This window comes from Tachyglossus aculeatus, chromosome 4, assembly GCF_015852505.1.
Source record: "Tachyglossus aculeatus isolate mTacAcu1 chromosome 4, mTacAcu1.pri, whole genome shotgun sequence".
In the NCBI taxonomy this organism is placed as follows: Eukaryota; Metazoa; Chordata; class Mammalia; order Monotremata; family Tachyglossidae; genus Tachyglossus; species Tachyglossus aculeatus.
The window spans coordinates 115,241,028-115,259,859 of NC_052069.1; the positions used below are offsets into that span (position 1 = coordinate 115,241,028).

Sequence of the window (18,832 nt, forward strand, 5' to 3'; positions counted from 1 at the left end):
GAGCGTCGGCGCTCCCGACCACGCCCCTTCGCGGCTGAGGGCCTATGGGAAGCGCCGGAGCTCCCGGTCACGCCCCCTGGTGGCCTCGGACCAATGGGAAGGGCCGGAGCTTCAGGCCCCGCCCCCTAGCGACTATGGACCAATGAGAAGCGCCGGAATTCCCGGTCACGCCGTCCTGGTGGCCGCGGACCAATGAGGAGCGCCGGAGGGTCAGGCCACGCCCTCCCTTGTGGCCGCAGACCTATGAGGAGCGCCGGAGCTCCCGGCCGCGTCCCCTGGAGGTCGCGGACCAATGAGGAGCGCCTGAGCTGCCTGCCACGCCCCCTGGTGGCTGAGGACTAATGAGAAGCGCCGGAGCTCCCGGCCACGTCCCCTGGTGGTCGCCGACCAATGAGGAGCGCCGGAGGGCCAGGCCACGCCCTATTGTGGCCGCTGACCAATGAGGAGCGCCGGAGGCCCAAGATACGCCCCCTGGTGGCCGCGGGCCAATGAGGAGCGCCAGAGCTCCCGGCCACGTCCCCTGGTAGTCGCGGACCAATGAGGAGTGCCGGAGGGCCAGGCCACGCTCTATTGTGGCCGCTGACCAATGAGGAGCGCCGGAGCTTCCGGCCACGCCCCCCGGTGGCCACAGACCAATGAGAAGCGCCGGAGCTCCCGGCCACGCCCCCTGGCGGCCGCGGACTAATGAAGAACGCCGGAGGCCCAAGACACGCCCCCTGGTGGCCTCGGGCCAATGAGGAGCGCCGCAGGGCCAGGCCACGCCCCCTTGTGGCCGCGGACCAATGACGGGCGCCTGAGCTCCCGGCCACGCCCCCTGGTGGCCGCGGACCAATGAGGAGCCCCCTGTTGGGTAGGGACCGTCTCTATATGTTGCCAACTTGAACTTCCCAAGCGCTTAGTACAGTGCTCTGCACACAGTAAGCGCTCAATAAATACGATTGATGATGGGGGGGGGAGGCCACGCCCCCTGGTGGCCGCGGACCAATGAGGAGCGCGGTGGGCGGGGCCTAGTGAGCGCATCGGCCGGCGCCGGAATCCCGCAACAACTGCAACGGTTGCAACAGTTGCAACAACTGTAACAATTGCAACAGTTGCAACAACTGTAACAATTGCAACAGCTGCAGCAGCATCCTCATCATGCCTGCGGGCAAGACTTTCCGCCGTCGCCGGGCCGCCTCGGACTCGGAGGACGACGAGCAGGGCACGGAGGCGGTCCGGTGAGTGCTCCGGACCCCGACACCCAGGAGGCGCTCAGTACATCACACAATACATGCTGCTATTTATTAAGAATAATAGTAATAATAATAAGGATGGGATTTGTTAAGCGCTTACCACGGGCAGAGCACTGTTCTAAGCGCCGGGGAGGATAGAGGAGAAGCAGCGTGGCTCAGTGGAAAGAGCCCGGGCTTGGGAGCCAGAGGTCGTGGGTTCAAATCCCGACTCTGCCAATTGTCAGCTGTGTGACTTTGGGCGAGTCACTTCACTTCTCTGGGCCTCAGTTCCCTCATCTGTAAAATGGGGATTAAGACTGTGAGCCCCCTGTGGGACAACTTGATCACCTTGTATCTCTCCCGGCGCTTAGAACAGTGCCTTGCACATAGTAAGCGCCTAATAAATGCCATCAAAAAAAAAAAAAAGCAGCGTGGCTCAGTGGAAAGAGCCCGGGCTTGGGAGCCAGAGGTCGTGGGTTCAAATCCCGGCTCCGCCACTTAATAATAGTAATAATAATAATTGCATTTGTTAAGCGCTTACTATGTGCAAAGCACTGTTCTAAGCACTGGGGAGGTTACAAGGTGATGAGGTTGTCCTATGAGGGGGCTCACAGTCTTTATCCCCATTTTACAGATGAGGTCACTGGGGCTCCGAGAAGATAAGTGCCCCCTGACTTGCCCAAGGTCACACAGCAGACATGTGGCGGAGCCCGGGATTCGAACCCACGACCTCTGACTTCAAAGCCCGGGCTCTTTCCACTGAGCCACGCTGCTTCTCCACTTGTCAGCTGGGTGACTTTGGGCAAGTCACTTCACTTCTCTGGGCCTCAGTGACCTCATCCGCAAAATGGGGATGAAGACAGTGAGTCCCACGTGGGACAACCGGATCACCTTGTATCCCCCCCCAGCACTTAGAACAGTGCTTTGCACATAGTAAGTGCTTAACAAATGCCATCATTGTCATTATTATTATTATTCTCTGGGCCATCTGGAAAATGGGGATGAAGACTGAGCCCCACATGGGACAACCTGATCACCTTGTACCCTCCTCAGCGCTTAGAACAGTGCTTGGTACATAGCAAGTGCTTAACAAATGCCATCATTATCATTATTATTATTCTCTGGGCCATCTGGAAAATGGGGATGAAGACTGTGAGCCCCCCATGGGACAACCTGATCACCTTGTACCCTCCTCAGCGCTTGGAACAGTGCTTGGCACATAGTAAGTGCTTAACAAATGCCATCATTATCATTATTATTATTATTTTCTGGGCCATCTGGAAATGGGGATGAAGACTGTGAGCCCCACATGGGACCACCTGATCACCTTGTATCCTCCTCAGCGCTCAGAACAGTGCTTGGCACATAGTAAGTGCTCAACAAATGCCATCATTATCATTATTATTATTATTCTCTGGGCCATCTGGAAACTGGGGATGAAGACTGAGCTCCACATGGGATAACCTGATCACCTTGTATCCTCCTCAGCGCTCAGAACAGTGCTTCACATATAGTAAGCGCTTAACAATTGTTATTATTACAAGGTGATCAGGTTGTCCCTCGGGGGGCTCACAGTTTTAATCCCCCTTTTACAAATGAAGTAACTGAGGCCCAGAGAAGTGAAGTGACTTGCCCAGAGTCACCCAGCTGACAGTTGGCGGAGCCGGGATTTGAACCCATGACCTCTGACTCCAAAGCCCGGGCTCTTTCCACTGAGCCACGCTGCTTTGAGCACCTACTATGTGCCAAGCACTGTTCTAAACGCTGGGGTAGACACAAGGTAATAACAGTGGTATTTGTTAAGCACTTACTATGTGCCAAGCACTGTTCTAAATGCTGGGGTAGACACAAGGTAATAATAATGGTTTCTGTTAAGCGCTTACTATGTGCCAAGCACTGCTGTAAGCGCTGGGGGAGATACAGGGTAATCACGTTGTCCCACGTGGGGCTCACAGTCTTAATCCCCATTTTACAGATGATGATGATGATAATAATGGTATTTATTAAGCGCTTACTATGTGCCAAGCACTGTTCTAAGCGCTGGGGAAGATACAGGGTAATCACATTGTCCCACGTGGGGCTCATAGTCCTAATCCCCAATTTACTGATGATGATGATGGTGGTGGTATTTGTTAAGCACTTACTATGTGACAAGCACTGTTCTAAACGCCGAGTTAGATACAAGGTGATCAGGTTGTCCCACGTGGGGCTCACAGTCTTCATCCCCATTTTACAGATGATGATGATGGTATTTGTTAAGCGCTTACTATGTGCCAAGCACTGTTCTACGCACCAAGTTAGATGCAAGGTGATCAGGTTGTCCCACATGGGGCTCACAGTCTTAATCCCCATTTTACAGAAGATGATGATGATGATAATGGTATTTGTTAAGCGCTTACTATGTGCCAAGCACTGTTCTAAACAATGGGGAAGATACAGCGTAATCACGTTGTCCCACATGGGGCTCATAGTCTTAATCCTCAATTTACAGATGATGATGATAATGGTATTTGTTAAGCGCTTACTATGTGACAAGCACTGTTCTCAACGCCGAGTTAGATACAAGGTGATCAGGTTGTGCCACGTGGGGCTCACAGTCTTCATCCCCATTTTCCAGATGAGGTCACTGAGGCACAGAGAAGTTAAGTGACTTGCCCAAAGCCACACAGTTGACGAGTGGCAGAGCCGGGATTAGAACCCATGTCTTCTGACTCACCGCTGCCACAGTACTAAGCACTGAGGACGATATAATAATAATAATGGTATTTGTTGAGCCCGTACTATGTGCTAGGTACTGTAGCAAGCGCTGGAATAAATACCACAATTATTATCATTATAATTATTATTAGTGACTTATTATTATTCTTAGTCGTCTGTTTATTGTTATATCGTACTCTCCCAAAGGCTTAGTACAGTGCTTTGCACGCAGGAAGTGCTCAGTTAATACAAGGGTAGGGACTGTCTCTATATGTTGCCAACTTGTACTTCCCAAGCGCTTAGTACAGTGCTCTGCACACAGTAAGCGCTCAATAAATACAATTGAATGAGTGAATGAATGGAATCGAATGGAGATGAGCGGGCTTTACGGCTGATAGTCGAGTTTCTGCTTCACGTGGAGAGGGACAGACAGCCACTGGAAGTTTTTGAGGAGTGGGGAGATAATGATAATAATGATGATGGCATTTATTAAGCGCTTACTATGTGCAAAGCACTGTTCTAAGCGCCGGGGAGGTTACAAGGTGATCAGGTTGTCCCACTGGGGGCTCACAAGCTTCATCCCCATTTGACAGGTGAGGTCATTGAGGCCCAGAGAAGTTAAGTGTCTTGCCCAAAGTCACACAGCTGACAAGTGGCAGAGGCGGGATTTGAACCCATGACCTCCGACTCCAAAGCCCGGGCTCTTTCCACTGAGCCACGCTGCTTCTCAGGATGTGCGCCGAATTTTGTTTTAGAAAACAGATGCAGCCATCATGCTGCCAACTTGTACTTCCCAAGCGCTTAGTACAGTGCTGTGCACACAGTAAGCACTCAATAAATATGATTGATTGATTGATTGATCAGAGCAGCAGGGGCTGGAGGCAAGGAGGCTGGTGCTCTAGAGATTGGATATGACAGATGTTGTGATCAACGTGGTGGCAGTTTGGATGTAGAGGAAGGGAGGGATAGTGTGAAGACAGAATCGACCGGATTTGGAGACTGAATGGGCCCACACTTCACCTTTCTGATTTTGCTTTCAGGGTCAGGAGGAGAAAGAAAAACTAGAGAAATGGGGAGGAGATTAAAAGAGTGTAATGCAGTTATTTCAGATACGTTCTTATAGAGGAAGGGAAGGGTAGTGTGAAGACAGAACCATCAAGATTTGGAGCCTGAATGTACCCAGACTTCACCTTCCTGATTTTGCTTTCAGTGTCAGGAGGAGAAAGACAAACTAGAGAAATAGGGAGGAGATTAAAAGAGTGTAATGCAGTTATTTCAGATATGTTCTTATAGAGGAAGGGAAGGATAGCGTGAAGACAGAACCGACCGGATTTGGAGACTGAATGTACCCAGACTTCGCCTTTCTTATTTTGCTTTCAGGCTCAGGAAGAGAAAGAAAAACTAGAGAAATGGGGAGGAGATTAAAAGAGTGTAATGCAGTTATTTCAGATACGTTCTTATAGAGGAAGGGAAGGATAGTGTGAAGACAGAACCGACAGGATTTGGAGACTGAATGTGCCCACACTTCACCTTCTGATTTTGCTTTCAGGGTCAGGAGGAGAAAGAAAAACTAGAGAAATGGGGAGGAAATTAAAAGAGTGTAATGCAGTTATTTCAGATACGTTCTTATAGAGGAAGGGAAGGATAGTTTGAAGACAGAACCATCCAGATTTGGACCCTGAATGTACCCAGACTTCACCTTCCTGATTTTGCTCTCAGAGTCAGGAGGAGAAAGCAAAACTAGAGAAATGGGGAGGAAATTAAAAGAGTGAAATGCAGTTATTTCAGATATGTTCTTATAGAGGAAGAGAAAGATAATGTGAAGACAGAACCATCCAGATGTGGAGCCTGAATATGCCCAGACTTCACCTTCCTGATTTTGCTTTCAGTGTCAGGAGGAGAAAGACAAACTAGAGAAATGGGGAGGAAATTAAGAGTGTAATGCAGTTATTTCAGATACGTTCTTATAGAGGAAGGAAAGGATAGTGTGAAAAACAGAACCATCCAGATTTGGAGACTGAAAGTGCCCACACTTCACCTTTCTGATTTTGCTTTCAGTGTCAGGAGGAGAAGTAAAAACTAGAGAAATGGGGAGGAGATTAAAAGAGTGTAATGCAGTTATTTCAGATACGTTCTTATAGAGGAAGGGAAGGATAGTGTGAAGACAGAACCGACCAGATTTGGAGACTGAATGTGCCCAGACTTCACCTTCTGATTTTGCTTTCAGGGTCAGGAGGAGAAAGACAAACTAGAGAAATGGGGAGGAGATTAAAAGAGTGAAATGCAGTTATTTCAGATACGTTCTTATAGAGGAAGGGAAGGATAGTGTGAAGACAGAACCGACAGGATTTGGAGACTGAATGTGCCCACACTTCACCTTCTGATTTTGCTTTCAGGGTCAGGAGGAGAAAGAAAAACTAGAGAAATGGGGAGGAAATTAAAAGAGTGTAATGCAGTTATTTCAGATACGTTCTTATAGAGGAAGGGAAGGGTAGTGTGAAGACAGAACCGACCGGATTTGGAGCCTGAATGTGCTCAGACTTCACCTTCTTGATTTTGATTTCAGTGTCAGGAGGAGAAAGAGAAGTGGGGAGGAGATTAAAAGAGTGTAATGCAGTTATTTCAGATACGTTCTTATAGAGGAAGGGAAGGATAGTGTGAAGACAGAACCGACCAGATATGGAGACTGAAAGTGCCCAGATTTCACCTTTCTGATTTTACTTTCAGTGTCAGGAGGAGAAAGAAAAACTAGAGAAAGAGGGAGGAGATTAAAAGAGTGTAATGCAGTTATTTCAGATACGTTCTTATAGAGGAAGGGAAGGATAGTGTGAAGACAGAACCGACAAGATTTGGAGACCGAATGTACCCAGACTTCACCTTCCTGATTTTGCTTTCAGTGTCAGGAGGAGAAAGACAAATTAGAGAAGCGGGGAGGAAATTAAGAGTGCAATGCTGTTATTTCAGATGCATTCTTAACTGCCCAGATCATTTTTCTAAGATTTTTCTATATCTCCCCACTCCTCAAAAATGGCTGCCCATCTATCAAACAGAGAGGTCTCACCACTCAGTCAGCCCTTCCCTTCCTGTGTTACCTCGCTGCTCTTTACTACAGTCCAGCCCAAACACTTCACTCCTTTAATAGTAATTATAATAGTAATTATGGTTTGTTAATTGCTTACTCCGTGCTAGGCACTGTATAGGCGCTTACCCCGTCCTTGCCCATGTCCTCCCTCGGGCCTGAAACTCTGTCCCCCTTCATAGCTGACAGACCATCACTCCAGATCCACTGATTAAACAGAAACGCTTTAATTTTGTTTTTTTCAGATTGAAATTGGAAGAAGCCAAAGAAGTTCAGAGCCTGAGAAGAAGGCCCAATGGGGTCAGGTAAGTCAGACCAAACAGGAGAGAGAACAGCAGCCAATCCTTCCAAAACTCCGTCTTGGGAAAATTCACATCTTAAACATATGGATGGAAACGTGTATGCCCTGCAAACTCAAAAGAAAATGCCCCCGGCAGTGAGGTTCACCTGTGGGTGCATACTATCCGAACACGAGACTCAAAGCCTTGACTGCTGTGTGTACGCACAAAGACTGCCTCTTGTTGTGCTGGCGTATTTGTTGTTTGTGCTTCCAGGCATTCTTTGCCTCCTTGTCTCACGATCCCGACAACGCTCCTGGTCAGACGGGGCCTCTCCTTTCTTAATCGATGTCCACCATGTCTTCAAGGCCCACGCTTTATCCGCTAGGTCAGGTTGCTTCTCAGCGAGTCCCTTTTACCCGTGAAATGATTCCTCCGTTTTCTTGGTTTTGTTTCCCAGTTCAGCTCACTCTGCAGGAGCTGCTTCTGTATATCCTGCTGTCTTCCGTTCTCAATCAGTCGATCGTATTTATTGAGCGCTTACTGTGTGCAGAGCACTGTACTAAGCGCTTGGGAAGTACAAGTTGGCAACATATAGAGACGGTCCCTACCCAACAGTGGGCTCACAGTCTAAAAGACAGTTGTGTTGCGGGGGTGAGCTTCAGTGCTCAGACTGATTTTGTTGTTGGACTTTGTTGTTTGTGATTCCATCCTGCCATTTGTTAACGTGTATAAGAGAAGCAGCGCGGCCTTTTGGATAGAGCATGAGCTTGGGAGTCAGAGGGATCTGCTGTGTGACCTTGGGCAAGTTACTTCACTTCTCTGGGCCTCAGTTTCCTCATCTGTAAATCAGGGATTAAGACTGTGTACCTCACGTGGGACGGGGACTGTGGCCAACCTGATTAGCTTGCATGTACCCTCGCGCTTAGTAGAGTGCTACAGTGGATTTCTCTGCCTTTATAGCTGTACATCCAACACACTCCACCTCTTGTCCCAGATTTCTGAATCAATCAATCAATCAGTCGTATCTATTGAGCGCTTACTGTGTGCAGAGCACTGTACTAAGCGCTTGGGAAGTACAAGTTGGCAACATATAGAGTCGGTCCCTACCCAACAGTGGGCTCACAGTCTAGAAGCGGTTATTGTCTATTTTGCCTGCCTTTGGGCTGTGCTCACCGTCTTCTCGTTTTGTTTCCGGGCAGCGCTGCAGCCTTGCTGGTTGGTGAGAAAGTCCAAGAAGAAACGACACTCGTGGTAAGTTTCCTTTTCTTTCTTTTTCTTTCTTTCAATCGTATTTATTGAACGCTTACTGTGTGCAGAGCACTGGACTAAGCGCTTGGGAGGTACAAGTCGGCAACCTATAGAGACGGTCCCTACCCAACAACGGGAGATGAGAGGAGGGGAGAGAGAAAAAGATGGGGGGGGGGGGAAGAGATAAGAGAGGAGAGAGAAAAGGGGAGGAAAGACAGATAAGAGAGAAAGAGGAGGGGGTAGAGCAAGGAAGAGGAAGAGTGGAAAAGGGAGCGAGAGACAGCAAGACGAAGAGGCAGAGAGCAAGAGCTCTCAAGTTTCCTCAAGTGTCGCCAACACTCCCCTCTAGAAGGTAAGCTCGTCACGGGCAGGAATGTGTCTGTTAACTCTGTTATATTGTACCTTCCCAAGCGCTTAACACAGTGCTCTGCACCCAGTAAGTGCTTTAGCAAACACCACAATTCTTATTATTCATTCATTCATTCATTCATTCAATCGTATTTATTGAGCGCTTACTGTGTGCAGAGCACAGGACTAAGCACTTGGGAAGTACAAGTCGGCAACATATAGAGACGGTCCCTACCTAACAGCGGGCTTACAGTCTAGAAGGGGGAGACAGACAACAAAAGAGCACGGGCTTTGGAGTCAGAGGTCGTGGGTTCGAATTCCGGCACTGCCACATGTCTGCTGTGTGACTTTGGGCAAGTCACTTAACATCTCTGAGCCTCAATTCCCTCATCTGTAAAGTGGGGATTAAGACTGTGAGCCCCACGTGGGACAGCCTGATCATCTTGTATCCCCCCAGCGCTTAGAACAGTGCTTTGCACATAGCAAGCGCTTAACAAATGCCAGTATTATTATTATTATAACAAAACAAAACATATTAACAAAATAAAATAAATAGAATAAATAAGTACAAAATAAATAAATAGAGTAATAAATCCGTACAAACATATATACATATACACAGGTGCTGTGGGGAGGGGAAGGAGGTAAGGCGGGGGGGATGGGGAAGGGGAGGAGGGGGAGAGGAAGGAGGGGGCTCAGTCTCCCAAGCACTTAGTACAGTGCTCTACACACATTAAGTGCTTTAACAAATACCACAATTGTTATTATTACTCTCCCAAGTGCTTAGTACAGTGCTCTACACACAGTGCTTTGACAAATACCATAGTTCTTATTATTACTCTCCCAAGTGCTTAGTACATTGCTCTGCACACAGTAAGCGCTTTAACAAATACCACCGTTCTCATTGTTTCTCTCCCAAGCCCTTAGTATAGTGCTCTGCACACAGTAAATGCTTAAGAAATACCACAATTATTATTATTACTCTCCCAAGTGCTTACTACAGTGCTCTGCACACAGTAAGCGCTTTAACAATACCACCGTTCTTATTGTTTCTCTCCCAAGCCCTTAGTATAGTGCTCTGCACACAGTAAATGCTCAAGAAATACCACAATTATTATTATCACTCTCCCGAGCGCTTAGTACAGTGCTCTGCACACCGTAAGCGCTTTAACAAATACCACCGTTCTCATTGTTTCTCTCCCAAGCCTGTAGTATAGTGTTCTGCACACAGTAAATTCTTAAGAAATACCACAATTATTATTATTACTCTCCCGAGCGCTTAGTACAGTGCTCTGCACACAGTAAGCGCTTTAACAAATATCACCGTTCTCATTGTTTCTCTCCCAAGCCCTTAGTATAGTGTTCTGCACACAGTAAATGCTTAAGAAATACCACAATTATTATTATTACTCTCCCGAGCGCTTCGTACAATGCTCTGCACACTGTAAACCCTCAATAAATACATTGATGAATTGAACGCTCCTGGTTAGCGCAAACGAGCATGGCTTAGTGGAAAGAGCCCGGGCTTTGGAGTCAGAGGTCATGGGTTCAGATCCCGGCTCCGCCACTTGTCGGCTGTGTGATTTTGGGCAAGTCACTTCACTTCTCTGGGCCTCAGTTACCTCATCTGGAAAATGGGATTAAGACTGTGAGCCCCCCGAGGGACAACCTGATCACCTTGTAACCTCTCCAGTGCTTAGAACAGTGCTTTGCACATAGTAAGTGCTTAATAAATGCTATTATTATTATTTTTATTATTATTATTACCCAAGAGGGATAAGGGAGGTGTCACTGATCACCAACTTCTGACTTGGGAAACTACAATAGTTTTGCCTCTAGACTGAAAGCTCATTGTGGGTGGGGACTGTGTTTGTTATATTGTTATACTGGACTCTCCCAAGGGCTCAGTACAGTGTTCTGCGCACAATAAGCGCTCAATAAAGACAACTGATGGATGAAATTGTTCTGGAGCGAACCGCATTGATAGGTCTTAAGGCTTGTTTGGCTTTTTTTTTTTTTAACAGGATGATCCATTTAAGATCAAAACTGGTGGAATGGTGGACATGAAGAAGCTGAAGGAGAGAAGCAAGGACCGGTGAGTTGAAACCTGTAGCCCCGGACCCGATCTAGGCTGCAGGCCCTGGCCTGGCCCGGCTTGCCGAGGACGCCCTTTCGCCCACGTCATTCAGTCATATTTATTGATTGTGTGCAGAGCACTGTACTAAGCGCTTGGAAAGTACAGTTCAGCAACAGAGACAATTCTGCTTCTGGCCTGGAATGCCCTCCCTCCTCATATCCTGCAGACAATGACTCTCCCCTTTTCAAAGCTGAGAGCTCACCTCCTCCAGGAGGCCTTCCCAGACTGAGCCTCCTCCTTCCTCTCCCCCCCCGCCTTACCTCCTTCCCCTCCCCACAGCACCTGTATATATGTTTGCACATATTTATTACTCTAATTTATTTTCCTTGTACATATTTACTATTCGATTTATTTTATTTTGTTAATATGTTTTGTTTTGTTGTCTGTCTCCCCGCTTCTAGACTGTGAGCCCGCTGTTGGGTAGGGCCGTCTCTATATGTTGCCAACTTGTACTTCCAGCGCTTAGTACAGTGCTTGGGTAGGGACCGTCTCTATATGTTGCCAACTTGTACTTCCCAAGTGCTTAGCACAGTGCTGTGCACACAGTATGCGCTCAATAAATACGATTGAATGAATGAATGAAAGCCTTACTGAAGGCACATCTCCTCCGAGGGGCCTTTCATCAATCATATTTATTGAGTGCTTACTGTGTGCAGAGCACTGTACTAAGCGCTTGGGAAGTACAAATTGGCAACATATAGAGACAGTCCCTACCCAACAGTGGGCTCACAGTCTAAAAGTGAGCCCGACTAAGTCCCGACTAAGTCCTCCTTTCCTCTTCTCCCAGTCCCTTCTGTGTCGTCCTGACTGGCTTCCTTTACTCATCCCTCCATCCCAGCCCCACAGCACTTCCATACATATGCGTAATTTATTTATTGATGTTAATGTCTGTGTCCCCCACAGCACTTCCGTACATATGCGTAATTTATTTATTTATGTTAATATCTGTGTCCCCCACTAGGCTGTAAGCACATTGTGGGCAGGGAATGTGCCTGTTTATTGTTATATTGTCCTCTCCCAAGTGCTTAGTACAGTGCTGGGCACAAAATAAGCACTCAATAAATAAGACCGACTGACTGATTTGGGAAAGATATGTCAAGCTTGAACTCTGGTTTCCCCCTCCCTCTTTTGTCTGGGCCATCATACATGGGACATGTGTTGCAGTCCAGTCCATTTACAGGGGGTTGAAGTCTCAGCAACCTCAAGCCCAGCCATACACACGCGGCGTGAGTGGAAAGAGTTTGGCCCTGAGAGTCAGAGGATCCGTATTCTAATTCCGCCTCCGCTACTCTCTCGCTGACGTAACTGAGGCCCAAGGTGACTTAACCAAGGTCACACATCAGGCCAGGATTCGAACCCAGGTCCTTCTGACTCCCAGGCGCGTTCTCTAGCCCCTAGGTCTCGCCGTTTGGGTGCACGGGCCCAGCTTTGGCTACTAACAGTAACTCCGGGCCCCTTACAGCATTCAAAAGCTCAAGGAAGGCAGGAGCTAGAACAGATCGGGAATTGGATGTCAGCGGGTTGGATTGGTAAAATGTGGACTCTCATGGCTTCCGTTTAGGATTAATGAAGAGGAAGACCTCAACCTAGGAACGTCCTTTTCTGCAGAAACCAATCGGAGGGATGAAGACGCCGACATGTAAGCGTTTTTGTTTCCTGGGTCCTTGACCGTAATTTTCCATAATTTAACTAGCCTGTGCCATGAGAATTCTTAGATTTAAAACAACAGAAAGCCTTTTCTACTCAGTAAAAAGGCTTCAAAAGCAGACACTTTTCCTTCCGCTTCGAGGCAGAGTACTTCCCAATTCAAATGCGTAGCAAGAAATAAAAAAAAGGGGGAGAAGTTTGGGTGAGGTCATTGGAGAAATTGTGTTTGGTTACAGTTTTGCTTCTCCTGGCCTCTGAGAGAGGATTAGTTTGGATCACGGGCGAGCAAAGCAGCCAGGACGCTGTTCCGAGAGAGCTTCTGGGATCCTGGTTGATGGGATGTCTTTTCAGGATGAAGTACATCGAAACGGAGCTGAAGAAAAGGAAAGGGATTGTGGAGAACGAGGAGCAGAAGGTGAAGCTGAAGAATGCAGAGGACTGCCTGTATGAGCTCCCAGAGAACATCCGCGTCTCGTCAGCCAAGAAGACCGAAGAGATGCTTTCCAATCAGATGCTGAGCGGCATCCCCGAGGTCGACCTGGGCATCGAGTACGTCCCTCCACTCCCCCGTTCGCATTGACTACGTTCCCAACTCAAGCCCCTGGCTTTGGTTTACAGCTGAAGATGCCCAGATGGTAGCAGGAGTCAGTCACTCAATCGGTGGCGTTTATTGAGCACCCACTGTGTTCCGAACACCATTAGGAGCTTGGGAGAGAACAGTACAGTAGACGTGGTAGACAACATCCCTGCTTACAGGACGCTCACAGACTACAAGGGTCATAAAAGGAGCAGCGTGGCCCAGGGGAAAGAGAGCACAGACCCGGGAGAGAGAGGATCTGGGTTCTAATCCCGGCTCCGCTGCTTACCTGCTGTGTGACCTTGGGCGAGTTACTTAACTTCTCCGGGCCTCAGTTCCCTCGTCTGCAAAATGGGGCTTCGATACCTGTTAATAATGATGGTATTTGTTAAGCGCTTACCACGTGCCAAGCACTTTTCTGAACACTGGGGTAGATACAAAGTAATCCGGTTGCCACAGTTTTAATCCCCATTTTATAATAATAATAATGATAGCATTGGCTAAGCGCTTACTATGTGCCAAGCACTGTTCTAAGCGCGGCGGGGTGTGGGGGTACAAGGTAATGAGGTTGTCCCACGTGGGGCTCACATTTTTAATCCTCATTTTACAGATCAGGTAACCGAGGCCCAGAGAAGTGAAGTGATTTGCCGAAAGTCACACAACTGATAAGCGGCGGAGCTGGGATTAGAACCCACGACCTCTGACGCCCAAGCCTGGGCTCTTTCCACTAAGCCACGCTGCTCTCAGCCTGTTCTCCCTCTTCGACTGTGAGCCCCATGTGGGACCTAATTATCTTGCATCTACCTCAGTGCTTACTACAGTGCTTGACACATAGTAAATGGTTAACAAAGAGCACAGGTATTATTATTAGTAATGGTAGTAATCAATCAATGGTAGTGCTTACTAAGTGCAGAGCACTGCTCTAAGTGCTTGAAAGAGTATGGTAATAATAATAATAATAATAAAATGATGGTATTATGATGGTACAGCAAAATTAGCAGATACGTTCCCTACCCATATCGAGCTTACAGTCTAGAGGTGGAGACAGACATTAATATAAGTAAGTAAGCTATATTATCGAATTTCTAAAGCTATGTACGTAGTAGTAATAGCAGTATTCACTCATTCAGCCGTATTTCATTCAGTCGTATTTATTGAGCACTTAATGTGTGCAGAGCACTGAACTAAGCACTTGGGAGAGTACAGTATAACAATAAGCAGACACATTCCCTGCTCACAACGAGCTTACAGTCGAGAGGGGGAGGCAGACATTAGTTAATTAATATAAATAGCAGTAGAGGTGCCGTTGTGAGCGTGGGGATGAAAGCCGGACAGGGATTTGAGGAGCAGTTGAGAACTCGTAATAGGCTTTCAAGAGCTAACCAGCCAGGAAGCCACAACTGGGGACTTTTCAGCCCAGAATAGAAACTTGCAGATCTTGATGCAGAGTGTAAGATTCCCGTGGGCAGGGGTGTCAACCAACTCTATTGTGTATATATACACATATATATATATGTATATAAATTCGTTAAAGGCTTACTATGTGCTGGGCACTGTTCTAACCACTGGGTAGATAATAATAATAATAATGATGATAATAATGATGGCATTCATTCATTCAATCGTATTTACTGAGCACTTACTGTGTGCAGAGCACTGTACTAAGCGCTTGGGAAGTACAAGTTGGCAACATATAGAGACGGTCCCTACCCAACAGTGGGCACTGTTCTAAGCGCTGGGGAGGTTACAAGGTGATCAGGTTGTCCCACAGGGGGGCTCACAATCTTAATTCCCATTTTACAGATAAGGTAACTGAGGCCCAGAGAAGTGACTTGCCCAAAGTCACACAGCTGGCAATTGGCGGAGCCGGGATTTGAACCCTTGACCTCTGACTCGAAAGCCCGGGCTCTTTCCACCGAGCCACGCTGCTTCTCTACATAAAAAATAATCACAATGGACATAGTCAGTGGCCCACATGGGGCTCCTCGTCTCAATCCCCATTTTACAGGTGAGGTAACCGAGACACAGAGAAGTGAAGCGACTTATCCAAGGTCACACAGCAGATAAGTGGAGGAGCCGGGATCAAAACTCAGCCGACAGCTGGCACCCAAGTTCGCGACTCTCACTCCTTTCGAGCACAGATTGCCTGTTTTAAAGGTGAATGTTTCTCCTTCTCTCCCGGCAGCGCAAAAATAAAAAATATCATTTCGACGGAGGACGCCAAGGCCCGCCTGCTAGCCGAGCAGCAGAACAAGAAGAAAGACAGCGAGACGTCCTTCGTCCCGACCAACATGGCCGTGAATTACGTGCAGCATAACCGATGTAAGTGTTGTAAGAGGATCCAAAATGCCTTCATTCATCCCGGTGCGTGTTTAGCCGTTTTTGCTCACCGTCCAGCTCCGCCTGGGCAGCGTTTTCTTGGCAAGTGGCCCGTCTGACCGAGACCTGCTTGTTTTCTCCCTTGGTTCAGTTTATCACGAAGAGCTGAACGCGCCAGTGCGAAGGAACAAAGAGGAACCCAAAGCTCGACCCTTGCGGGTGGGAGATACCGAGAAACCGGAGCCTGAGCGTAAGTGCCTCTGAATGCTGTGATCGGTCAATCAGTGGTATTTATTGAGCGCTTACTGTGTGTATGTGCAGAGCGCTGTATTAAACGCTTGGGAGAGTGCCGTAGAACGGCGTTGGTAGACACGGTCTCGTCCCACAAGGAGCTCACAGTCTAGAGGGGGAGACAGACATTAATATAAATAAATAGCTCACAGTCTAGAGGGGGAGACAGACAATATAAAATACAGATGGGTTTTTTTGTTGTTGTTTTTAATGGCATTTATTCATTCATTCAGTCATATTTATTGAGCACTTAGTGTGTGCAGAGCGCTGTACTAAGTGCTTGGGAATTACAAGTTGATTATTAAGCGCTTACTATGTGCAAAGCACTGTTCTAAGCGCTGGGGAGGTTACAAGGCGATCAGGTTATCCCACAGAGGGCTCACAGTCTTCATCCCCATGTTCATAAGTGCTGTGGCGTTGGCGGTGAATAAAGGGAGGAAAACGCAGCAGGGAGTGGGAGAAGGGGAAATGAGGGTTAATCAGGAAAGGCCTCTTGGAGAAGATGTGCCTTCAATGAAGCTTTGAAGGTGGGGAGAATAATTGTCTGTCAGATGAGAGAGAGGGCATTCCAGGTCAGAGGCAGGACTTGGGCGAGAGGATGGTGGCGAGATAGATCAATCAATCGTAGTTACTGAGCACTTACTGTGTGCAGAGCACTGTACTAAGCGCTTGGGAAGTACAAGTTGGCAACATATAGAGACGGTCCCTACCCAACAGTGGGCTCACAGTCTAGATGAGATCGAAGTGTGGTGAGTAGGTTGGTTTTAGAGGAATTATCCACATGCTGATTACCACCTTCAATTGGGAAGGGTTGGGGCTTCAGGTTGAATTCCGTGTGACTCTGTGAGACAATCTGCCTGGTTCCTCTCCCCCTACCTCGGAATCATCATCAATCCTATTTATTGAGCGCTTACTATGTGCAGATCACTGTACTAAGCACTTGGGAAGTACAAATTGGCAACATATAGAGACAGTCCCTACCCAACAGTGGGCTCACAGTCTAAAAGGAATCATGAGTGAAAAATCCAGGGTATTATTTCTGCTTCTGGTCTAAAGTAGAAATTGGAATTTTCCTGCCCGTTTAGTTGCCCTGTTTTTGTTTTTTTGTAACCTGATGCCTCCCTCTTTGGAGATATCCGACTTGAGTGGATTTTACGGTTATTATAAGTCTTTCTTCTCTTTTCTCTTAAAGGGTCTCCTCCAAACCGTAAGCGGCCACATAATGAGAAAGCAACCGACGACTATCATTATGAGAAGTTCAAGAAGATGAACAGAAGATATTGACATCTTCTGGCTGAGAGAAGACGTACAGGACTCTTCTTTGCCAAGAGGTTTTATTTTTCCGTCGAGCTCCAGATGGAGTGTGAGTATTATAGAAAATGGGGATCATTTTTTTTTTGAGGTACTTATTATCTGCGGGGTTTTCCAAGCAGCGGATTTTTAACTTGGCAGTTTTCCGTCCCGGGGAAAATTGAATTACCCTTCCCAATGATTGAAATTCCAGTGTAAATAAATGGGCATTCGGTTGATATTTATGCATTATGAAATAGTCAATCTGACTTAGGGACCAGTGGGTGGATTTCGTAGGTGTGGTTCAGCGTATTGCAGATTGCACCCCAAACCCTCTCTCCGCCTGCCTTTCCCATCACTCTAAGCAGAATCACCATCCTCCCTTTCTCACAAGCCCAGAAGCTTGGCATTAGCGTTGATTCATCTCTCTCATTCAGCCCTCCCATTCAAGTCTGTCAACACATCTTGTCCGTTCTACCATCGCGTCTCTAAAATCCACCTTTTCCTCTCCATCCGGACCACTACCATGCTGATCCTTCCTTGATCAGCAGCCTCCTTGCTGATCTCCCTGCATCCTACCTCTCCCCTCTCCAGTCCTTACTTCACTCTGAGTTTCTGAAAAGCTACTCAGTCCCCTTCTCCCCACTCCTCCCACCTCCACATCCAACAGAAATTCCTTAGCATCGGCTTTGAGCCGCTCTATCGGCTCTCTCCCTTCTACCTCACCTGGCTGATTTCCTCCTCCAAACCAGGACCGCACACTCCTCACACAATGCTCATTTCCCGATGAGCGCAACCCTTTCATCAGTCGGTATTCCCTCTGTGAGACAACCCTTGGACCTCTCTCCCGACACTGGAGTCCCGAGGGGAGGAATGCCCAGCCTTTCCGAAGTATCTTCCACAGATGAACCCCTCCCTGGTGACAACGGGATCTTCCTCCGTCCTCCTCTCTCTTCCCTTTTGGACTCCGTCCGGAACTTCGGACTGACCACCTTCGGTGTTAACGGGTGTTTCGTGTTTTTGTGTTTCAACTTCCTTAGCTGGTCAGGTGGATTTAGTCAAAAAACCAACGTGATGTAACGGAAAGGGAAAAGGACTGGGGGTAAGGAGACCTAAGTTCTAAACCCAGCTCCGCCACTTGCTTGCTGTCAGACATTGGACAAGTCACTCAGCTCCGTTGTGCCTCATCTATAAAATGGGAATTAAATACCTGTTCTCCTTCCCCACCGTGGGAGAGACTAAGTCTGACCCGATTATTTTGTATCTACCCCAGTGCTTAGGAAAATAGTAAATGCTTAACAAATACCACTATCATTATTATTATGAAAGTCTGTTTTATCCCCTTCTTTTGGACAAAGAGCAAATTGCTTCTTCCAGGCACAAACCCACACACTTATCCTCAGTCAGATCAGGACCCACTGTTCTGAAATTGCTTCATCCAGTGCTTAGGAAAATAGTAAATGCTTAACAAATACCACTACCTATTATTATTATTATCATGAAAGTCTGTTTTCTCCCCTTCTTTTGGACAAAGAGCAAATTGCTTCTTCCAGGCACAAACCCACACACTTAGAGCAGGACCCACTATTCTGAAATTGCTTCATCTTATTCTATAAACTTCTGTATTTTAAAGACTACTCCATTCAGAGGTGTGGAACAGTTTCAGAGTAAAGTCAGTACATTCTAGCTTAGAAGTTCCCTAAGAGG

At 47.4% G+C, this 18,832-nt stretch overlaps 1 protein-coding gene across 1 annotated transcript; it reads left to right on the forward strand.

Annotated features, from left to right (window-relative positions):
- Positions 1-1,051: 1,051 nt before the first annotated feature.
- On the forward strand, positions 1,052-17,377 carry C4H9orf78 (chromosome 4 C9orf78 homolog). Its single transcript, XM_038745244.1, has 9 exons — positions 1,052-1,217; positions 7,233-7,292; positions 8,468-8,519; positions 10,889-10,959; positions 12,563-12,640; positions 13,000-13,197; positions 15,411-15,547; positions 15,696-15,794; positions 17,028-17,377. The coding sequence occupies exons 1-9, from the start codon at positions 1,138-1,140 to the stop codon at positions 17,117-17,119; spliced, it is 867 nt and encodes a 288-aa protein (XP_038601172.1). The 5' UTR covers positions 1,052-1,137; the 3' UTR covers positions 17,120-17,377.
- The last annotated feature ends 1,455 nt before the right edge of the window (positions 17,378-18,832 follow it).